Source organism: Lissotriton vulgaris, chromosome 5 (genome assembly GCF_964263255.1).
Source record: "Lissotriton vulgaris chromosome 5, aLisVul1.2, whole genome shotgun sequence".
Lineage (NCBI taxonomy): Eukaryota > Metazoa > Chordata > Amphibia > Caudata > Salamandridae > Lissotriton > Lissotriton vulgaris.
In genome coordinates this window covers 828,460,584-828,481,417 of record NC_141693.1, presented here as the reverse complement: position 1 = coordinate 828,481,417, position 20,834 = coordinate 828,460,584, and the positions used below count along the sequence as shown (strand labels likewise).

General features: G+C 44.4%; 1 protein-coding gene across 1 annotated transcript in view; it reads left to right on the top strand.

Moving 5' to 3' along the window:
- Positions 1-20,834, top strand: part of TLL2 (tolloid like 2) — a 2,097,051-nt gene that overhangs the window by 1,452,302 nt on the left and 623,915 nt on the right. Inside the window, exon 9 of the mRNA XM_086922321.1 lies at positions 392-507. Coding sequence (XP_086778447.1) covers positions 392-507 — 116 coding nt within the window. The remainder of the gene's footprint in view (positions 1-391; positions 508-20,834) is intronic.

Sequence of the window (20,834 nt, the reverse complement as noted above, 5' to 3'; positions counted from 1 at the left end):
AATGGGAGCAAGGTTTTCAGTTTCCCTCTTCCTTAGTGTCTGCATCTCTCACTTTCCTCTCAATCCACATATCATGTAGAGGCAGGGTAGAGAGAGAGAGAAAGAGCCAGAGAGTGTGAATTAGAACATTGAAATATTGAGAGCTGCGGACCTTAATCAATGTTTTTAGACGTCCACTGCTCCATTGTCTTGAAGTATATTGCTCAACATTTCAATGTTTCAAATCAATTGCCTAATATTATATCAACTCTTCCTGCCAATATGAAATGTTCTATTTGTTTTTGTCACATGTTGCTTGAGTGTGCCTTTTGAAAATTGTCTTTGTATTAGGCAATTCTAACACACATACACTTCAAAAATGTTTTGTTTGTGTTATTCTTATTTCAAACAGCATGTGGTGAGACCTTACAAGACACAACAGGAAACTTCTCAGCTCCTGGCTTTCCGAATGGCTACCCATCCTATTCACATTGTATATGGAGAGTGTCTGTTACTCCAGGCGAGAAGGTACACATCATATATTAAATGAACACATTTTACTGCTACTTACGATGTATATTCAGTTGTTGCATTTATTTTAATTTAAAAATCATGTTCCTAATACTAGGGCATGCACATTGAATGGCAACTCTTTTATTTATTGGTTGAACTCCCCCATTAAAATAAAAACATATTTTCTTCCCCTTCTCTATCCATAAACAGCAGTAATTGGACTACAGTTTTTATCAAATGAGGCAGTGACTCATTTCTTCTTAATGGATTACTGATTAATCCTTAAAAAGTCTGGTGTATTTTTGTGTCGCTGAGATCACATAAGAAGTGTGCTTAACACATTTGCACTGAATAGACAAATTCGGCGAAAAAAATAAGTGGTGCTGTGTAGATCACAAGCTCAAGTTCTGTAAAGGCTGACTTAGCTTTCCACCGTCTCTGAGGAAAATTTTTAATGGGTAATAGTAATAATACCACCGCAGCTCTTAAAGATGCTGACATGTAATATGAAGCAGTTTATAAAAAACATATTTTTATTCTCATTACTTTGAGGAGAATTGAGACTGCCTTTCCTATGTTGACAACACTTTTAAGTTTATTCGTGGGAAAAGAAACCAATGCTTTACATGCATTGAACACCGTTAGTTCTCTGCAATCTGTTGATGTAAGAATGGTCTCTAAGACATATTGAGCCTAATTATGATATCATGGGTCCGACACCGACTGAGCATTGGTGTTGGACCCACCGATATCGGCCCCTGAGGTCCACCTGCCCATTTCGATGTGGCAGGCAGATATGTCGAGCAGAAGGACCATCCATGGTGCTTCCTACAAGTTCAAGGAGCCTGTTGCTGCGTCAGAATGACAGCATCATCTCTTAATGGTGGTAGTTCCGCCATCTGGATTATGATGTCTGTTTCCGACAGCCATTTAATTTTGGCCTATCCGACATGGTAAGGCTGTTGGAAAGCAATATTGGGGGCCTCTAGCAGTGACCCTTTCCCCTGTCCAATTGCAATGGGGCCTGGGGGCACCTATGGTCCCCCTTTATCATTTGCAAACCTCCATTCTACAATGTATTGTAGAATGGATGTTTCTCCCATCCAAATTGGGATGTTGGATCTGCAGACCTATGGTCGTTGGTTCCTTTCCCGCAACAGCGTTCGCCTGACTTCATAATAAGCCCCAATATGTGGGTGCTTGCAGAATCAGAATTTTCAAATTATTTATTACTTGCAAACACGTTTCTTTCCATCTGTAAATTTAAGTGTTGAATTGTCTTGTATCTTTCTGTGGTCTTAAAAGGTATTATTAGAACAAATGATAAATGATGTGGTGTTATTATAAAATTACAAATTATAATTTATAAATTATGTGGTGTCAAAAGTATTATTAGAACAAATTATAAAAATAATTTCTCCTTACCCTTGCAGAAGGTTGTTTCATCATTAGTATAACCAATGAGATATAAATAAGATTACAAGATTAGATAGCTCATGAAAATGTTTAAAAGTATGACATAGAATGTGTATAAAGGATACAAATCCGTCATTTGGAAAAGCTATCTTTATTGGTGCGGCGAAAGGGTTAAATAGTGGAAGGAAATAAAAGTAGTTATTAACGTAAACTAGTGCTTAAATATAAAATACCAAAAATATTATTTTCTTCCATTAAATATTGACATTAAGTCAATAAGAAACCATTAAGACTATTTGGCAAGTAATGAGTCAATGCAGACCATAATAAATCTTTTTTAATATCTAAGCTCTAGGACAAGATATCCACTCAATCTTATTTATAATTGTGACAGATGCGATTCCTCTGAGCTTTATAAAATAATTCTGTAACATCCTTTCAGTTAGTAGTACTACACTGCAAAAGGTACTTCACTAAGATCATGTGAAAAGTCACTTAGAAGTATGTCTGCAAAAGATATGGTATTCTAGTGTTAAAGATTTCACACATTTTTTGCCAGCCTCCCAAATTCTATGAACATAAACAATAAAGAAAACTGTGTAGGAACAACATTAACTATTATTGAATATGTTAATGCTAAACTGAAACTGTGGGGAAAAAATATTCTGCTGTAGAGAAGTGGTTTTTAGTGCTGGGAGCTCTTCGAGTGGATTATTATTACACCAAATCTTGTTATGTATATGTACGGTCAAAATCATGTTTAGCTACAATTCTCATCAAAAGTCCTTTGAGACTTCTAAAGTGAGGGAGAATCCATAATGGTCAACTTCATATTTTGGTCCAATTTTGCCAACAAGGGGTTCTAGAGACATCATAGGACTTAGGGTCAAGTGATTAATAAATGGCACCTGAACCACAAGATGGAAATATATGACCACATTACACATACTACTCCTCATGTATTATTTTTATACTACATGAATTATTAATTGAATATAGTACTCTTAAAAAATATTTGGAGCATTTGAGCGCCATTCTCAGTTTTATTTTTAGTATGCAATGTTTGCATGATACTGTGGATATGTCTTGTCATGTTTCGGGATATGTGAATTTTAGTTTGGGAATAGTTAGTGTGCTAATTTTTAAAATATGGTTCCATACAACTATATGTGTTGTTATGAGTCACACTTTAACTATAAATCAACAATGTAATATTTTTTTAAAAGGTACAATGTATTTAACTTCCGCTGGGTTCTGCTTTCACATTGTTTATTCACACCGATTTCTGAGTATTCATTGGTAGACGCTTGGATCAAGAAAAGGCCTGCAAGGTTAAGTTTGTCAGCTATGAGAGCAGCAATGTCATTGTGAATGCTTTTTCACAAGCATTGAAAGAAATAAGAAATTATGTGTTAACCATCCATTTAACGTTTTATTCGTCTAGGCCATGGGTACTCACAAACTTTCTCTCGGGGGCCAAATTTACAGTTTGGTTTGTGTCCGAGGGCCGCACTCATGGGGGCGGGGTCAGTGGGGGAGGGGGAGGGGCTAGAGCAATAAAAAAAACTGACCATGAGGTTGATCACAGGTCCCTGCAGCGGACGCCTTCGTCCACTGAGCCACCAGACCCGGCATACACACATCTCTCTCTCTCTTTCTCTCTTGGCCTCCCTCTCCCTCTCTCGCTCTAGCTCTCTCTCTCTCCCTCCCTCCCACTCTCCCTCTGTCTCACTCCCTCTCACTCCCTCTCACTCCCTCTCACTCTCCCTCACTCTCTCTCACTCCCTCTCACTCTCCCTCACTCTCTCTCTCCCTCCCTCTCTCTCCCTCTCAGTCTCCCTCCTGTTCCCTCCCTCTCACTCAGTCTCCCTCCCTTTCCCTCCCTCTCCGTCTCACTCCCTTTCCCTCCCTCTCACTCCCTCTCCATCTCCCTCCCGTCTCCCTCCCTCTCCGTCTCCCTCTCCCTCCCTTTACCTCCCTCTCTGTCTCACACCCTTTCCCTCCCTCTCACTCCCTTTCCCTCCCTCTCACTCCCTTTCCCTCCCTTTCTCCCCCTCCCTTTTCCTCCCTTTCCCTCCCTCTCACTCCCTCTCCATCTCCATCTCCATCTCCCTCCCTTTTCCTCCCTCTCACTCCCTCTCACTCTCCGTCCCCCTCCCTCTCATCTCACCCTGCCTGTGTGTCAGCCGGGGCACACACACACTCACAGCCGCAAACAGGGTTGTGAATAGATAACACCTACAAAACATAATATTTTTTAAAACAAATGTAGCGCATAATTTTCGCAAAGCCATGGGGTCAAATATAGAACCAATAGTCGGCACTGAATCAATAGTACATACACTACTTTAACCAAATAAACGCTGGGCAATCCCTCTTAGTAAAACCTGACCTATGCTATAAATGTGTTGCTGAATATCAAAGAGTATTCGAATTCTTACAGGTATCCAGGATAGGGAAAGTGCTAAATTACCTTGTTTGGGTTTAAAACCGATTACATGCAAGAAGGTTACTCAAAGCTGCAGTAGCATTTGTTAGCGCTGATTATTTTTGGACTTAAATTTAAATCGTAATTTTCTCTCGGGTGGTCTTGCATTCCGTGGTAGACCTTGAATGTGGGTCAATAGACTGAGCGAACGAGAAGCGCCGATTAAGTAGGTGGTTTTCCAGCTAAAGAATGCACTTTTCTTTTGAGGTGTGCATGTGTTTATAAGAAAACATGTGGGAATTCGCCTGCCAACTTCGAGACAGTTATCAGGGCTATACAGTGTGCGGCAAAATGAAGCACTGGCTTTTCGATTATTAAAAAAAAGCGTCTTAAAAAACTGACTGCCTAATACTTTGAAAATAGTTGGCTGGTGCGTGGTTGGGAATTGTTTTTGCTAATTTTACCTGAGATTTGAATAATTACCAAATACTAATGGGGTTTCCTCCCACTCACTCACTCTCCCTCCCTCTCTGTCCCCTCCCTCTCATCTCACCCTGCCTGTGTGTCAGCCGGGGCACACACACACTCACAGTCTCACCTGAGCACTTAACAGGTCTTTAAAAGACCATTTTCATGTTAATGAGGCCTTGATGTATTTCACCTCTTCTTAGGCCCCTGCAGCTTTACTCTGGCTATTACTAGGATCGCCCGGCCCCCACAGAGCAGCAGAGTCTCTCGCGCTGCGGCAGACACTCTTAAAAAAATAATTTCAAACACGGGTATGATGTCTCAAGCCCCGCGGCCGCCATGGAAGGCTTGCCTGGCCGCCACCGGCCCGCGGGCCGTACTATGAGTACCCATGGTCTAGGCCATCAAAAAATCCTGCAAATGAAGTCAACATTGTGAAAATCAACACTGTCAAAACAATTCACCGACTACATACCCACACACACACACACACACACACACACACAAACACATATACATATATATATATATATATATATATATATATATATATATATATATATATATATATGTTTATATATATATATGAACAAGCAGGATCCCAACCACTTTTGGTAGCGGCTCCAATGGGCGCAGACCTACACTCCACAAGCTGAAAAACTGTTGTTAGATCAACAAGCCATCACTCCAAGTAAGGTGCCAGCAGTGCAAATTTATTAAGGCAAAGTGAAAGAGCGAGTGCCCTCCCTGACGCGTTTCGCTCCGCGAACGGAGCTTGGTCACATGACGCGTCAGGAAATATATATATATATAATAATTTTTTTATATATATAAATATATTTAAAGATGAAGGTCAAAGTGATGTTATAGTTAGGTGAAAATGTCAGTTAAAACATTACATTTAAAATGTACCTGACGAGCTCACCTTTGCAGACGCAATCTGGATGCAAGGATTTACCAATGAATCCTCCACAGTGTCCGATACTAATTATTGTATATGTCAGCAAAACATTCCACTGTTTCACATTGCACTTTTTTCTTATATATGTGCTATTAAATCTACTCTATTGTGTCAATGTATTAAAAATAATCTTTTTTTTGAATGCATATTTTTCCCCCTACAATGCCCTTTGCATTTAAAAATTGTTTTATATTAACACACATAGTTGCATTAATATTAGTACATCATCCCCAGCAAAAACAGATATTTCTCAAAACATTGGCAGACATATCTGTAGTCTCAGGCAAACAATGCATACTAAATGTATCACACTCAAATGCTCTAAATTGGTCTAAAGAGTAATGGAATCAGTTCATAAATCATTTATTATAAAAAATAATGTAATGAGTGGCTTGTCTAAAGTGAGCCTACATTGCAATCTCAGGGTTTAGGTGACATTTGTAAATGTCACCAGAACCCCTTGAGCCATCATCTGCTGCATAAACTGCAGATTGTACCCAAAAAATAGTTTCTAGCTTAAACAAATGAAAAGTTACTAAAAAGGAGGCCATGCATGTTGCTGTGCTATGGAAAGCCCTTCCCAAATATTTCAGGGCCACTCTTAAATTGCTTATTGTTGTGTTTGGGAGTTCATCTGGAAATACTAATTGAATCCTTTGCCCAGACATGGTTACATATGTAGATGATAAAATAAAGAAGTAAAACTGAAAATGTGCTCCATTAAACTGCATAATTTTCGCTTTGTTTCCACATAATCAGCTAACCCTGGTGTAAATTTGCCTCTCCCTGCCACATAATTCTAGTGGCGTGTGTGTGTGTGTGTGTGTGCGTGTGTGTGTGTGTATATATATATATATATATATATATATATCTATATATATATATATATATATATATATATATATATATATATATATATATATATATATATATATATATATATATATATATATATATATATATATATATATATATATATATATATATATATCCTACTGGCGGTAGGTAGTTATAGTTACAACCTAGTTGCATTTTTTGATTTGCTAATAACTTTGGCATCGTTTGTTGAATCTTTATAAAATTTTTCAAAAAGTTGCAATTTTTGGTTAGCTCCTATCTTTAAAGTTTGGGGGTGATTCGTCAAGCGGGGGCTGAGAAAAAAGGGGGGTCCCAAAACACATTTCCCCCATGCTAATTTCCATAGGAAATTTTGCAACGAGCTACAGCCCAAACTGCTGTGTAGCAGAGAGGTGTTCAGAGGCCATGCCCCTTTTTACACCTCTCTGCAACCCAGCTCTGTGGCGATTACTGGAGGTCGCTGGTGGGCTAGTTCCCTCCAGGGACCCTCGGGGCTCAAGGGGACTTAATCCCTCAATTTACAACTCACCAGGGGTTGCGTTTGCACAGTGGTGCAGGGAGGGGGTGTGGCCTGATGTGACAAGTGTGCAAATGCACCATGTTGTGCATTTTAAATTTGGGGATAAGTCACCTTGAATCCTGAGAGTTTTTGGGGGCCAACTAGCCCACCACGTACGTCCAGTAAGATCCACAGAGTTGCATAGCAGAGAGGTGTAAAAAGGGCTGTCCAGGGGTGCTGGGGTCCACCGAGCCAAGAATGGTCCGGGAGGGGGGCCACGCAGCCCGCCTCCCTTTACTTAAAAAAATAAGAATGGCCAGGCCCCAGCATATGGGGTCCGCAGGGCTGAAATCTGCCTTGGGAGGGGGCCGCACTGCCCCCTCCGCAAAAATAAAATAAAATAATTAATGGCCAATCCCCGGGATGGGGTCCTGGGGCCAAAAGTGGCCCAGGGAAGGGGGGCACGCCGGCCACTTCCCTTTAATTATGTATCAAAAAAGAAGGCCATACCCCGGGGGAATTGGGTCCCCGGGGACAAAAATTGGCCTTCCCGTTTTTTCTTTCAAAAAAGAAAAAAAAGGAGTCAGGCCCTGAGGGATGGGGCCCCAGGAATAGTAAAAGAAGAGGGGCCACACAGCCTCCCTTTTAACAATTCAATTAAAATAAAAAAGCCGACATCACACGAGACGGCCCGCCCCCTCCCTGCACCACTCTGAAAACTCTCCCCCTGGTGCATTGCAAGATGGGCAATTTAGTCCCCATGAATACTAAGGGTCCCTGAGGCCCAACTAGCCCACCAGGTACCTACTTTAAGCACCACAATACTGGTTTGGAGAGGTGGTCCGAGACCATGCCCATTTTTACACCACTCTGAAAACGCGCCTCTTGGTGCACTGCAGGTGGGGGCGATGAGGTCCTCTTGTGTCCTGAGGACCTCAGGACACAAGTGGACTTAATCCCCTAAGCAGAAGTGTACCAGGAGCCACGTTTGCAGGGTGGTGTAAAAAGGGGCATGGCTTCAGGCCACTCTCCCCAATCCAGGTGTGTGGCAATTACTGGAGGTACCTGGTGGGCTAGTTGGCCCTCAGGGACCCTCAGGAATGAAGGGGACCCCAACGTAGAGCATGCCAGGAGGTGTGTTTGCAGAGTGGTAGGGAAGGAGGGCCTGGCCTTTGTCTACCTCTCAGCAATCCCACTATGTGGGGCTTACTGGAGGTGAGACGTAGGCCAGTTGACCCTTAAAGGACCCCCAGCAGCGAAGGGGACTTCAATCCCCATCCAAGAGTGTGCCTGGCAGACTACGGGGTGGGGGATGCAGTACAATTTACTCCTGAGGGACTTTGGGGGCCAAGAAGTCCTCTTGGTACCTCCTCTAAGTCTGATGCAGTGGAATTCCTGAGCGCTGGTCGGAGACCCAGCATCCTTTTTCCACCACTCTGCAAACGTGACTACTACTTAAAGAAGCATCAACCTATGTTTTTTTAGGGAATTTCTAAGGTTTTTTAAATGCTAATTTCTAACTATAACATCCTTGAAACCTATGGATTTTTTCTGTGAATTTCTAAGGTTTTTTAAATGATAATATCTAACTATGCCTACAGAGGTAGGACATGTGAAAGACGAAGACAAGTGTAGAAAGAAGCAAGAGCTAACAGAGGTACAGAAAAAGGCCTTGTTGCAAACCTGTGCCACCAACTTTTTACTGACTGCTACTGGTCGTAACTGATTAACCAGGGCCGGAGCCAGTGTTATGCTGAAAGACGCTTAGAATGCAGTGAAAACACCTACATAAACTGGGGTAAAGTCTGGGTTGGGATATGCCTGTGATTGGCATGACCTCCCCTTTAAGACCCTAGTACACAATAGGGCAGGGGGATTACAACAACCTCTAACTCAGAGGTGCAGAAAGAGGCACGAGAAGTGTATAAACACGCAGGAAAAGTTACAGAAACAGGTAACAGGGGTGTAGAAAGAGGCAAGTGAGGTGCAGAAAGAAGTAAGAGCAGTGCAGAAAGAACCAACAGAGGTGCAAAAAGAGGCAACAGAGGTGCAGAAGGAGGCAAGGGGGGTGCAGAAAGAAGGAAGAGGAGTGGAAAAAGGAGCAAGAGAATTGTTGAAAGAAGCAACAGAGGTTTAGAAAGAAGTAAGAGAAGTGCAGAAAGAGGCAAATGAGGTGCAGAAAGAAGCAAAACAAGTACAGAAAGAACCAACAGAGGTGCTGAAAGAGGCAACAGAGGTGCAGGAGTCATGAGGGGTACAGAAAGAAGTCATAAGAGTGCAGAAAGAAGCAACAGAGGTGCTGAAAGAGGCAAGAAAGGGACATAAAGAGGCAAGAGAAGTGCAGAAAGAGGCAAGAGAAGAGCAGAAAGAAGCAACAGAGGTACAACAAGAAGCAAGAGAGGTGTAGAAAGAGGGAATAGCGGTACAGAAACAGGCCAGAGAGTTGTACAAAGAAGAAAGACGTGTGCAGAAACAGGTAAGAAAATTTCAGAAAGAGGCAAGAGAATTGCTGAAAGAAGCAACAGACGTGTAGAAAAAAATCAAGAAAATTGCAGAAAGAGGCAACTGAGATGCAGAAACAGGAAAGAAAGGTGCAGAAAGAGGAAAGACGAGTGCAGAAAGAGACAGCAGGGTGTAGAAAGAAGCAAGACAGGTGCAGAAAGAAACATGGAAAGTGCAGAATAAGGCAACAGGGGTGCAGAAAGATACAAGGGAAGTGCGGAAAGAAGCAACAGAGGTGCAGAATGAGGCAAGAGAACTCCAGAAAGAGGCAAGAGAGTTGCAGAAACAGGCAAAAGAGGTATAGAAGGAGGGAACAGAGATGCAGAACCAGTTAAAAAGGGGCGCAGAACAAGGCAAGAGGGGTGCATAAATTTGCAAGAAGGTACAGAAAGAACAGGAGCTGTGTAAAAGAACCAACAGATGTGAAGTGAGGTACAGGAAGAGGCAAGAGAACTGCAGAAAGAGACAAGAGAGTTGCAGAAACAGGCAAAATAGGTACAGAAAGAGGGAACAGGTGGGCAGATTGAGGCAGGAGAGGTACAGAAAGAGGGAGGAGAGATGCCAAAAAAGGCAGAGGGATGACAAAATTTGGAACAGAGGTACAGGAAGAAGCCAGAGCAGTGCAGAAAGAACGAACAGAGGTGCAGAAAGAGGCAAGAGGGGTACAAAAAGAGGCAAGTGAAGTACAGAACAAAGCAAAAGATGTGCAGAAAGAACCAACAGAGGCAGAAAATGTCATGTCCACGACGCATCAGAGCCGCCACACCGCGCCCAAACAGACAATGAACTACAGTTCCGGGAAGTCGGAACCGGAAGGAACTACAGGTCCCGTGAAGCGTTGCGCGACGCATGCGCACTTCAGGCGTCAGTGTATAAACAATGGCGGCACCCGTGGAACCCGTTGATTATTGCAGTAGCGGACTCTAGAGCCTCGGAATCGCTGTAAGGTAAGGGATATCGACCCCTTTTTGGCATGTTACAGTATCGGAGCCCTGTGCGGTTTCGTCAAGAGCTAGTTGTGCGGCTGCTGTGCAAGTCATTCCCGGTGGTGCAGCTGGCTGGAGCCCTTTTCTTTGAGGACGGACCGACCTTCCTTGCCGTAACGGATTCAAAGCGTGTGCCCTAATTTCCCTGTGTGCCTCCTAGTTCATCAGTGCTCCGTGAGGAGGGGCATTACATGCTCAGGGGAGCAAGTGACATTAACTACTTACACTGTGACGATAGACACGTAACAGAAGTAGATGTTGGGAAAGAGACTCCCCTGCCTTTGGCATTCTTACCTTGTTGTCACTCACTCAGGCTGACTGTACCCCTTGTTGGTGAGTGTCGGGACCGGCACTCGTGCAGGGGACGGTTAAGATGGCTGGCTAGACCGTCAGTGGATAGGCAAAGGCTCAAGTGGTATTGTCGGCCACTATTTAGCACGGTGCCCTCCGTTGGGGAGTGTCAGGACTGGCGCTCACGCAGAGGACGGTCTGAAAGCCTACTAGACTCTAAGGGTGGTGTTAACCCTTGGTGTACTAATTGGATTCTAATGTACTAAATCCTTGAACAATATGAGAAAATCATAAAGTCCTTATTCACATACCTTAAGGCTCAGTTGTATTTGTCTTGCACTTTGGGTCAAGTTTGGAGTTAGGGTCACGTACCCAATCCCGAGAGCAGTCAGGGATTACAGAAAACGAGGCTAGAGGGGTGAAGAACGGGGTAGGAGAGGTGCTCACAGAGGTAAGAGGGATACAGAAAGAGACAGGAAGGGTGCAGAAGGAGGAAGAGAACTGCAGAAAGAAGCAACAGGTGCTGAAATAGGTACGAAGGGTGCAGAAAGAAACAAGACAGGTGAAGAAAGGAGGAACAGAGGAACAGAAAGAGGCAAGAGTGGTGCAGAAAGAGGAAAGAGAGGTATAGAAAGAGGCAAGAGAGTTTTACAAAGCGGGAAGAGGGGTGCAGAAACAGGCAAAAGGGGTGCAGAAAGAAGCAAGTAAAGTGCAGAAGGAGGCCAGAGTACTGCAGAAAGAGGCAATAGAGGGTCAGAAAGAGGCAAGAGTGGTGCAGAAAGAAGGACGAGAGGTATAGAAAGAGGCTAGATAGTTGTACAAAGAGGGTAGACGGGTGCAGAAACAGGCACAAGTGGTACAGAAAGCAGCAAGTGAGGTGCAGAAAGAGGCAAGAGAGTTACAGAAAGAGGCAAGTGAAGTGCAGAAGGAGGCAAGCGAACTGCAGAAAGAGGCAATAGAGGTACAGAATGAGGTAAGTGAGGTACAGAAAGAAGCAAGATAAGTACAGAAAGAAGCAACAGAAGTGTAAAAAGAGGAAAGAGGGGGTAGAGAGAGAGAGGCCAGAGGGGTGCAGAAAGAAGCAAGACAGGTGCAGAAAGTAACAAAAGAAGTGCAGAAAGAAGGAAGAGATGTGCAGAAAGAGGCAAAAAGGGTGCAGAAAGACATAAGAGGGGTACAGAAAGAAGCAAATGAGGTGCAGAAAGTACAAGAGATTTGCAGAATGAGGTCAAGAGAAGTGCAGAAAAAGGAAAAGACGTGCAGAAAGAAGCAACAGAAATGAAAGAGGCACGGAGGGAAGCAAGAATGGCTTGCACACCATTAGTACACATTTAACACCCACATTTAGCAATAAGTAACAGGTGACCATTCTAGGTTTGCAAAGGGCCTTCTACCATGCTGTAACACTTGTTGCTGCATTTTTGGTATTTTTGAGCAATTTGAGCTAGAAACAAGGCTTTTTTTGTTCAAATCTGCATATTAGGATGCAAATGATGAATTATGTGGCTAATGCAGAAAATGTATAATTGTGGGAAAGTTGGTGCAGCCAAACAGCCACATAATTCCAGAGACCCTGCTCATAACTCTGACTAGGTCCACAAGTGCTCCTCAGTGGTTCCATATTGTTTGTCTCACTGAGTACATAGTTGAGGTTCTATGGAAACGAGGAAGACTAAACCTGAGGTTACCACCCCACAACACAGACTAACATTCCACATATTTACTCTCAATAACACATAATCCCACTCTACATAATGCCTATACACTAAATACTGCATACTTTCTATCCACATAATTTTACTGCACAACATGCCACATAATTCCACTACACACAACATACATCCACTGCACTCCAAAAAACATTAGTAAAAACCTTTTGCATTTACAACACCAATAGCTCTAATTCTTGCAAATGCGAAACCCATTACATTGCAAACACTCTTTTAACTAGTAGTCGCATTTGCAGAGTGGTGGAGAAAGGGTGCCGGTCCTCTGACTAGCACTCAGTAATTCTGCTCTGTAGGGCTTACAGAAGGTACCAGTAGGGCCTCTTGGCCCTCAAAGTCCCACAGGAGTAAATTGGACTTCAATCCCCATCCTGTAGTATGCTAGGAGGTGCGTTTGCAGAGTGGTGGAGAAAGGGGGGCATGGACTTCGAAGATGTCTTAGCAATCCCACTGTGTGGGATTTACTGAAGGTAACAAGAGGGGTAGTTGGCCCCTGAGGACATCGTTGGGGGCCAACTAAACCTCCTATTACCTGCAGTAGGTCCCACACAGCAGGATCGCTAAATTCTCAGAGCAGGCCACGCCCCCTTTACCCACCACTCTACAAATGCGCTCCCTGGTGCACTCTTGGATGGGGATTGAAGTCCCCTTTGCTGCTGGGGGTCCTTTAGGGGCCAACTAGCCTACCTCTTACCTCCAGTAAGCCCCACACAGTGGGATTGCTGAGAGGTGGACAAAGGCTATCTTTCTCCACCACTCTGCAAACGTGCCCCCTGGTGCATTCTAAGTTGTGGGATTAAATCCCCTTGAATACTGAGGGTCCCTGGGTGCCAACTAGCTCACCATGTATCTCCGTAACCGCCACACAGCTGGATTGCAGAGAAGTGGTCCGAGGCCACGCCCCCTTTTTACATCACTCGGCAAATGCACCTCTTGGATTGAGTTGGGAAAATACAATGGAATCCAAATTGAGCATGTGCACAGCTATGATACAGCTCTATGTCTGGAGCACCAAGGCCCCCCAAGACCGTGAGTGTCTCCCATGCCACCCACAGCTGCCCACCCACCCAGGCAAGGGATATCAGGTTTGACCGGAGCCTCCTCTTAAATTCCAATGTCATGGGGGGCGGAAGATTAACAAAGACGTAGAGAATCTTTGGTAATATTACCAATTTGACGATGCAATACGGCCAGCTATAGATAGCGGGAATGACCTCCAATGGCCTAATCGGCTTTCCAACCAATCCATGAGCCTTTCATAATTGTAGCGCCAGAGCTCTTTGTGATCCCGACTGAGCCAGATGCCCAGATATTTTACAGATGAATCAGCCCACTTGAGTGGAAATTCTGACTGGAATATGGTTGTGGCAGCTGTGAGCGGCCCAGTTTATTATGATTCCCGAGATGCACCAAATCAGGGTATTTCACGGACAAGAAAGGTCAAGATTGGTGATTTGGATGCTGAAACGTATAGGGTAATATTGTCTGTGTACATAGATACCAATATCACCCTGGGTGGTGAAATCAAGGCCTCGTTGCGCATGATGCTGCCACAGCCGAGCAGCGAGAGGTTTCATGGCTATCTCAAACAGGAGGGGCTATAAGGGGCACCCCTGCCTCATGCCATAAGCCACCTCGACTAGGGGTGAAATCACTTCATTGATCCGCAATCTAGGAGCCAGGGCAGCATACAGACAGGCAATCTTTTTGAGGAATGCGGTGCTTATACCAATGCGGGCATGAATTGAAAAAAGATGTGGCCACTCTAGCATATCGAATGCTTTAGTAGCGTCCAGAAACATGTCGGCAGAAGGGAGAGAAGGATCCATCTCCAGCATGACCGCAGAGGGCGCAGAGGATGGGGGAAGTGCCCCTGGGGGACATAACCACATTGATCTGTATTGTGGGGAGATGTTGCGAGACCAACAGTTTAGCAAGGATTTTGTTATCAATATTAATCATCAATAGTGGCCGATACTAGTCACACAGCTGTGGGTCCTTGTCTGGTTTAAGTATGGTCACTATGAGCGCCTCCCGAAGAGAAGGGTGAAGGATGCCTCGCTCAAGGGATTCCACATACATGTTGAGGAGATGGCGTGCCAGTAGCAGCGCAAATTCCTTGTAAAAGGCAGAAGTGAGTCTGAATAGTCCTGGTACCTTGTTCCCGGACATGGCCTGAATCACCCCAACCACCTGTTCCTCTGAAAATGGGCATCTAGGTACTTATGATGCGCATCACTGAACCATACAAGTTCAAGTGAGTCAAGGAAGGGAAGCAGATCGGGAAGCCCCGCCAGCTGGTGCGCAGGGTATAGGGAAGAGTAATATGCGAGCATTTTTGCTTGAACAGCTTCCAGGCCAATAGTGATTCTACCATCGCCTGCGCGCAGTTCACTGATGCATTAATTTGCCCATGGCTTTTTTAGCAGGCCTGCAAGGGTCTTCTCCGCTCGGTCCCCCTCACCATATTTGTGGGCCTCTCAAAGTACTCCTCTATGGCAGCGCCAATCTCCTCTTTAAATACCTGATCCCGGAGAGCACCCGCTGGAAGCCTCCAGCTGAAGACCGTGCTTCGAACATCGGGCAGTGCTAATTCCAGCAAGACCGAAGTGTGGTCTGGGAGAGTTCTGGCAAGATGAACACAGTTGCGTGCCCAAGCATCTATATCGCGCGATGTGACCCCTTAGTCGATCCTAGACTAGGAGCGGCCCGCTGTAGAAGTACAGGTGCAGTCTCAACTGTTTTGATGTCGGCGGCACCAAACATCAACCAATTTATGGTCTTCCATGAGGGCATGTAGCTGCGCTGCCGTATGCGGGTGGGGTCGTCTAGATCTGCCGATATATCGTTCTCCAAGTCAAGAATTACATTAAAGTCCCCCCCAGAAGATTGTTCCGGAGCCCATAGACTCTGCCTGTCGCCATACCTCACCGAAAAATAGGGAGTCCTCTGTATTGGGGCCGTAGACCAATAGAAGCCTAATAGGACGGCCTCCCAGCACTCCGGCCACTATGACATATCCCCCTTGGGGGTCGCATATCGCAGCATGTGTGTGCCACAGGAGACCTTTTCTAAGAATGATGGCAGTGGCCCGCACATAGTTAAAATATCCTGCAATGAACTTTTCACCCATCCATCCCGCCCGCAAGCGTGAACAGCTGGCGCCCATCAGGTGAAGCTCCTGCATTAAACATATATCAGCACCATGCCGGTTGAGAAGCGCTGCCACTAAGGTCACCTTTCTGCTATCATTCAAGCCAAGCACATTCCAAGTTACAGCTTTTGGGGCTGTATGTATCAAGCGAAATCTGGTGCAAAACAAGGAATCGCAAAATTTGCAATTTCTTATTTTGCAATTGCATTTAAGGAATCGCAAAATTTGCGATTCCTTAAATGCAATGTATGATGCTAAAAAAAATTGCAAAATGTCCTTAAGGAATCGCAAATTACCACCAACTTCTAGTTGGTGGTAAGTTGCGAATTCCATGAAAAATGCAAATTTTTGCATTTTTCGAAGTGCTATGTGACGCACATACATGCCCTTAGGGCATGTATGTACGCCACATGTGCACCCATGCATATTTCAGGGGTGCAACAGGGTGTTCTTTGGACACTCCTGCACCCTTGAAATTATTCTCAATTTGAGATTAGCAAATTGTGAATCGCAAATTGAGAAAAACTTCCCATTCATTCCTATAGGCCTCCTGGCCCATAGAAATTAATGGGAAAGTATTCCTTTATTGCGATCCGCAATTTGATAATCGCAATTAAGGAATTTTAAGAAATCGTAAAAATACTGTGATTTTGTACATACATACCTATTTGCGATTCTCAAATACCGGTTTCCTAAAAATCGCTATTTGAGAATCGCAAAACTGGATGATGATACATATGGCCCTTAGTGAATGCATTTCATCAGCATTCTCACCCCTACATGTGTGCTGGTGTAGGGGTAGAACCCGTTAACAATGGGTGTGAGACCAGGGAAGGAAGGGGAGGGGAAGGGGGAAGAGAGGAAGGAAAAGAGAAAAGAGAAAAGAGAAAGGGAGAGTAAAGATACAAGAAAACTGTCTAACCAGTTAACATGCCTGGTATCCAAACAACCCACCCCCCACCCACTACAGCCACCCAATTTGGCTGAAGTGAATGTCCCCTAACCCAGACACAAACATACCAACACTCCCTCCCAGCTAGTAAAAGCTCTAGAGCAACTGAACCTGCGCGTTCTCAATGGACGATTCAAAGAGGATATTCCTCCAGTACCAACATACTATTTGTCAATCACCTCATCCTACCTTGACTTCATGCTAGTAACACTCCCGCTGTATGACAAACTACAATCATTTAAGATAGGAGACAGAGCTCAGAGCGACCATTTGCCGCTAGAACCTCACTTAGCCCTGACCTGTAAGAACGAAGCAGCAGAAACAAGAAGCATGTGTACAGAATACACCGCTAACTATAAGCAATTACGATGTAAGACCATGGATATGGAAGCACTAGCAACCAGTGCAAAAACAATAATACAGGAAATATCCAATACAACTGACAATCCTCTCGTTCTTTGGGAAGACTTCACAGCGGCATTAGGAGAAAAACATGCCACAGGGAAGAAAACTCAAAAAGTTAATACCACAAGGTTCTTGCTTGGCAAAGTAACAACTGCAGAAACAAAAAATATCAAGCTTGAAATAAAAAAGACCCTCAGGCAACTCCGTCAAGATCCAAACAACACGGAAATTCAACTGCAGCTTCGCAGGTCAAAAGCATTGTTACAAAAGAAAACTTGGGAAAGGAAAAGGCAATTGAACGAAGAACTTTGGGCAAAGATTTTACATAATTCAAAGCAGAAGAACAGCTCTAGTTTTTGGAAGACCATTCACAGGCTTCAACAGCCAGACCACAACGGCATCAACTCTGATATACCGGAATCCGACTGGGCAAACTATTTAACAATTCACTTAAACACAAGCGACCCTGCAATGAAGAAAGTCAAAGGGGTTGATTCGGAAGAGGGAGCTCTCCACCAAATGGACAAAACTGTCACACTTATCAAAAATGCAAACCAGGCGCTCAAAAAGAAAACAACCGGGTCCCACACTCCAACAGAGGACGAAGCCCGTCTAACGATAGCTGAGCCTAGAACAATCGAGAATGAATCATCAGCTCAGGAAACAGCAGACATTATTCTTAAACAAATCTCCAAGGGAAAACTTGAGGGGGCTCCAGGACCAAACGGGATCCCTCCGATATTATATGAACAGAATCCAGCCTTTTGGAGCATTACCTTGACTCCAGTATTCAACGAAGTAAGGGAAACAGGAAGAATACCAACATCTTGGAGTGGCTCGATAATAAGCCCAATATACAAAAAAGGCACTAGGACAGATCCAAGCAGCTACAGTCTGATTGCCCTGATAGATGTAGAGGCAAAGTACTATGCAGGCCTCATCCTGAATGATATAATAACATGGGCAACAAAAAAGAACATCATCCCAGCTACACAGACGGGTTTTCGGAGGGGCCAGGGTACCCTAACAAACATCATGGCGTTAACCCTACTGTTCGACGCAGCAAACACGGCAAAAAGCTCCCTGTACATGTGCTTCATCGATTACAGCGCCGCATTCGACCATGTAGATCGGCACAAACTATGGCGGAAGCTGAGCTCAAGGGGAATCCCCGGCCCCCTCCTACAGCAGCTGGTAATGTTACATACCGACATTTGGGTCCAAATAAAACTGGGATCTGGCACACATCTAACAAGAAAAATAAAAACTAGCAAAGGACTAAAACAGGGCTGCGTCCTAGCCCCAACGTTGTTCAATCTCTTCCTCGTGGATCTCCCTGAAGAGCTAAAGACAGTTACATCACACGCACCTCGGTTAGGAAATATTATGCTCTCAAATCTGCTTTACGCAGACGACCTGGTCCTCATCAGCCGGTCTACTATTGGCCTCCAAAACCTTCTGGACAGAACTAACGCATTTTCGAAAGCAAATTCTCTAACAATCAATCTGAACAAAACCAAAGTCATGCCAATGAACCATAACAAAAAACGGAAACCCGCATGGTTCCTGGACAATCAAAGATTAGAACTGGTGACCTCATATAAATACCTAGGAGTCATAATATATGGCAATGGCTCCTTCAAACAACAACTAGAGGCCATTCGCTGGAAGGGCATGACTTTCCAAATATCAACAAGGCCCCTGCAGAAAGTTCTCCCTGACAGGACATTAGCCCCTCTCTTACAGGTAATAAAAGCTCGCCTACAGCCCATGCTCTCCTACTGCAGCGAATCAATGCGAGGTAAAGATGCACTACTCTAGACAATACAATCAGCCGTGCATATAGGGCAATATTCCACCTTCCTAAAAACTCTTCGCCCGCACAAATTCGTCTTGAATTCGGACTGCAGAAACAATCTGTGGAGAGGAAAGGTCAATAAATAAAAAGCTGGCGCAAAATTAAAGAGGCTGAGCAAGGATCCTTAAACGCCAACCTATGGATTGAACTTACCGCCAAAGAAACTTCGCCAGCAAGGGCCTACCTAACCAACTCACTGGAGAGCTTATGCCTAAAAACGCTCTGGGAAACAAGAATGGATTTTGGGACCTTTAAAAAAGCTGTGTCGAAAGTCATCAAATTGGTCTCCTCACTCGAGGATAGAGCCACCCTATCCAAGAGAGCGCACGGATGGGTTGTGCTCGAAGGGTGCAGAACCACAAAGCCACAAGAGTATCTATCAACGGGCCTCACATAAAAAATAAGTTCCTAAACATGCGCTTAGGCAACATACCCATAGCACGTCATCTGGCACCATGGAAAAGGCCTAATCCATCAAACTCATGTCGCCTTTGCCAATCTGCGAAGGAGGACCTTACACAAATCATTTGTATCTGCGAAGCTCTTGTGGACACAAGGCGTTCCATGCTTCGGCCCATATGGAACCAGAAGGGTGAAAAAACCTGCAGGCAGGCAGTGATGCTCTGTTTCAACCCTGAAGACCCGCTTGTGTGAGGTACGCCATTGATTTGAGCACTCCGTCAATTTTATGGGTGTCTAAGCTAAGAGACTATTATGGTGTGATTATGATGTTATTATTCACTTATTCATGTTCGCATAACAGCCAGTAATGAATTTGAGAAGTGATTATCTATAGGTGACTATAGTCATTCCCAAGCCGATGCATTTCCTCAAAAGTGCGAGATCCCCTCCACTGTCGACTGCCTATATTGGCTCCGATATTACGATCCCTTCACATTGGGAGATGTCACTGCATCTTAAATTACCCATCTGCCGTATTGGCTACGTTATTGTACAAAACGTCATTCCTGGCACCCTTAATGGCTTCAATCATAATGTGCATTCACACATTGAGCATTATGTGCAATATTCCGTGTGTATTTCCACGAAATGCCTGACCTCACGCTATCCACTGACCGAGTTTCGTCTTTTCACCCTGTCAATGAATCACGTGACATGTTACCTAGGTAACACCCCAGTAAGCGGAACTCTGCTTCGCCATTCCCCTTGCGAGCAGTGAACGGCTTCGGATTCATTCCATATACCGGTAAGCATCAGCACCGCTCCGAGTGCATGCTCCGAGCCCGAGCCCTATCACCATACTTGTAACGCTCCGTAATCTTTTCTTTTCTTGATTCAGTCCTGCAACTGACTCGATGCCACAGCGCGAATGTTCGCTACCCCACGCCGAATGTTGACGAAATACGGCTGTCGGGTAAGTCCATTCCTGGCTCTCCGCTCTTGGCTCCAACCCGTCTGGCTTGGTAATTAGTTTTTAATGTCTGCCCTTGCTCTTTATATATTTAGAGCTACTGCCCTATTGATGCCCTGTCGGACCCCTGACCATTAATTCACACGGCGCTTCCGAGTGAGACCTCGGTAAGTTTTCTATTATGTGGCCACCCCCGCATTTTTACAAACTGAGCACTGTCAGTAGAATAAGAACTGTACATTTTAATTACAGATCTATTTTCTATATCAACCCTCCACCAAACGGGTCCGGTGCACACCACTTTTGTGGTAAGTTTCAACTTCTCCGAGTCCGACCCAATTTAACCTTAGTATTTAGCAGTCACCAATGGGATATGTGAGATTTTTATACTTTCGATCTGTACAACCAGCTCGTACTTAGTAGTTGTGGCCAATTCACTTGTAGCCTTCAGGTGTTCGTGGATGG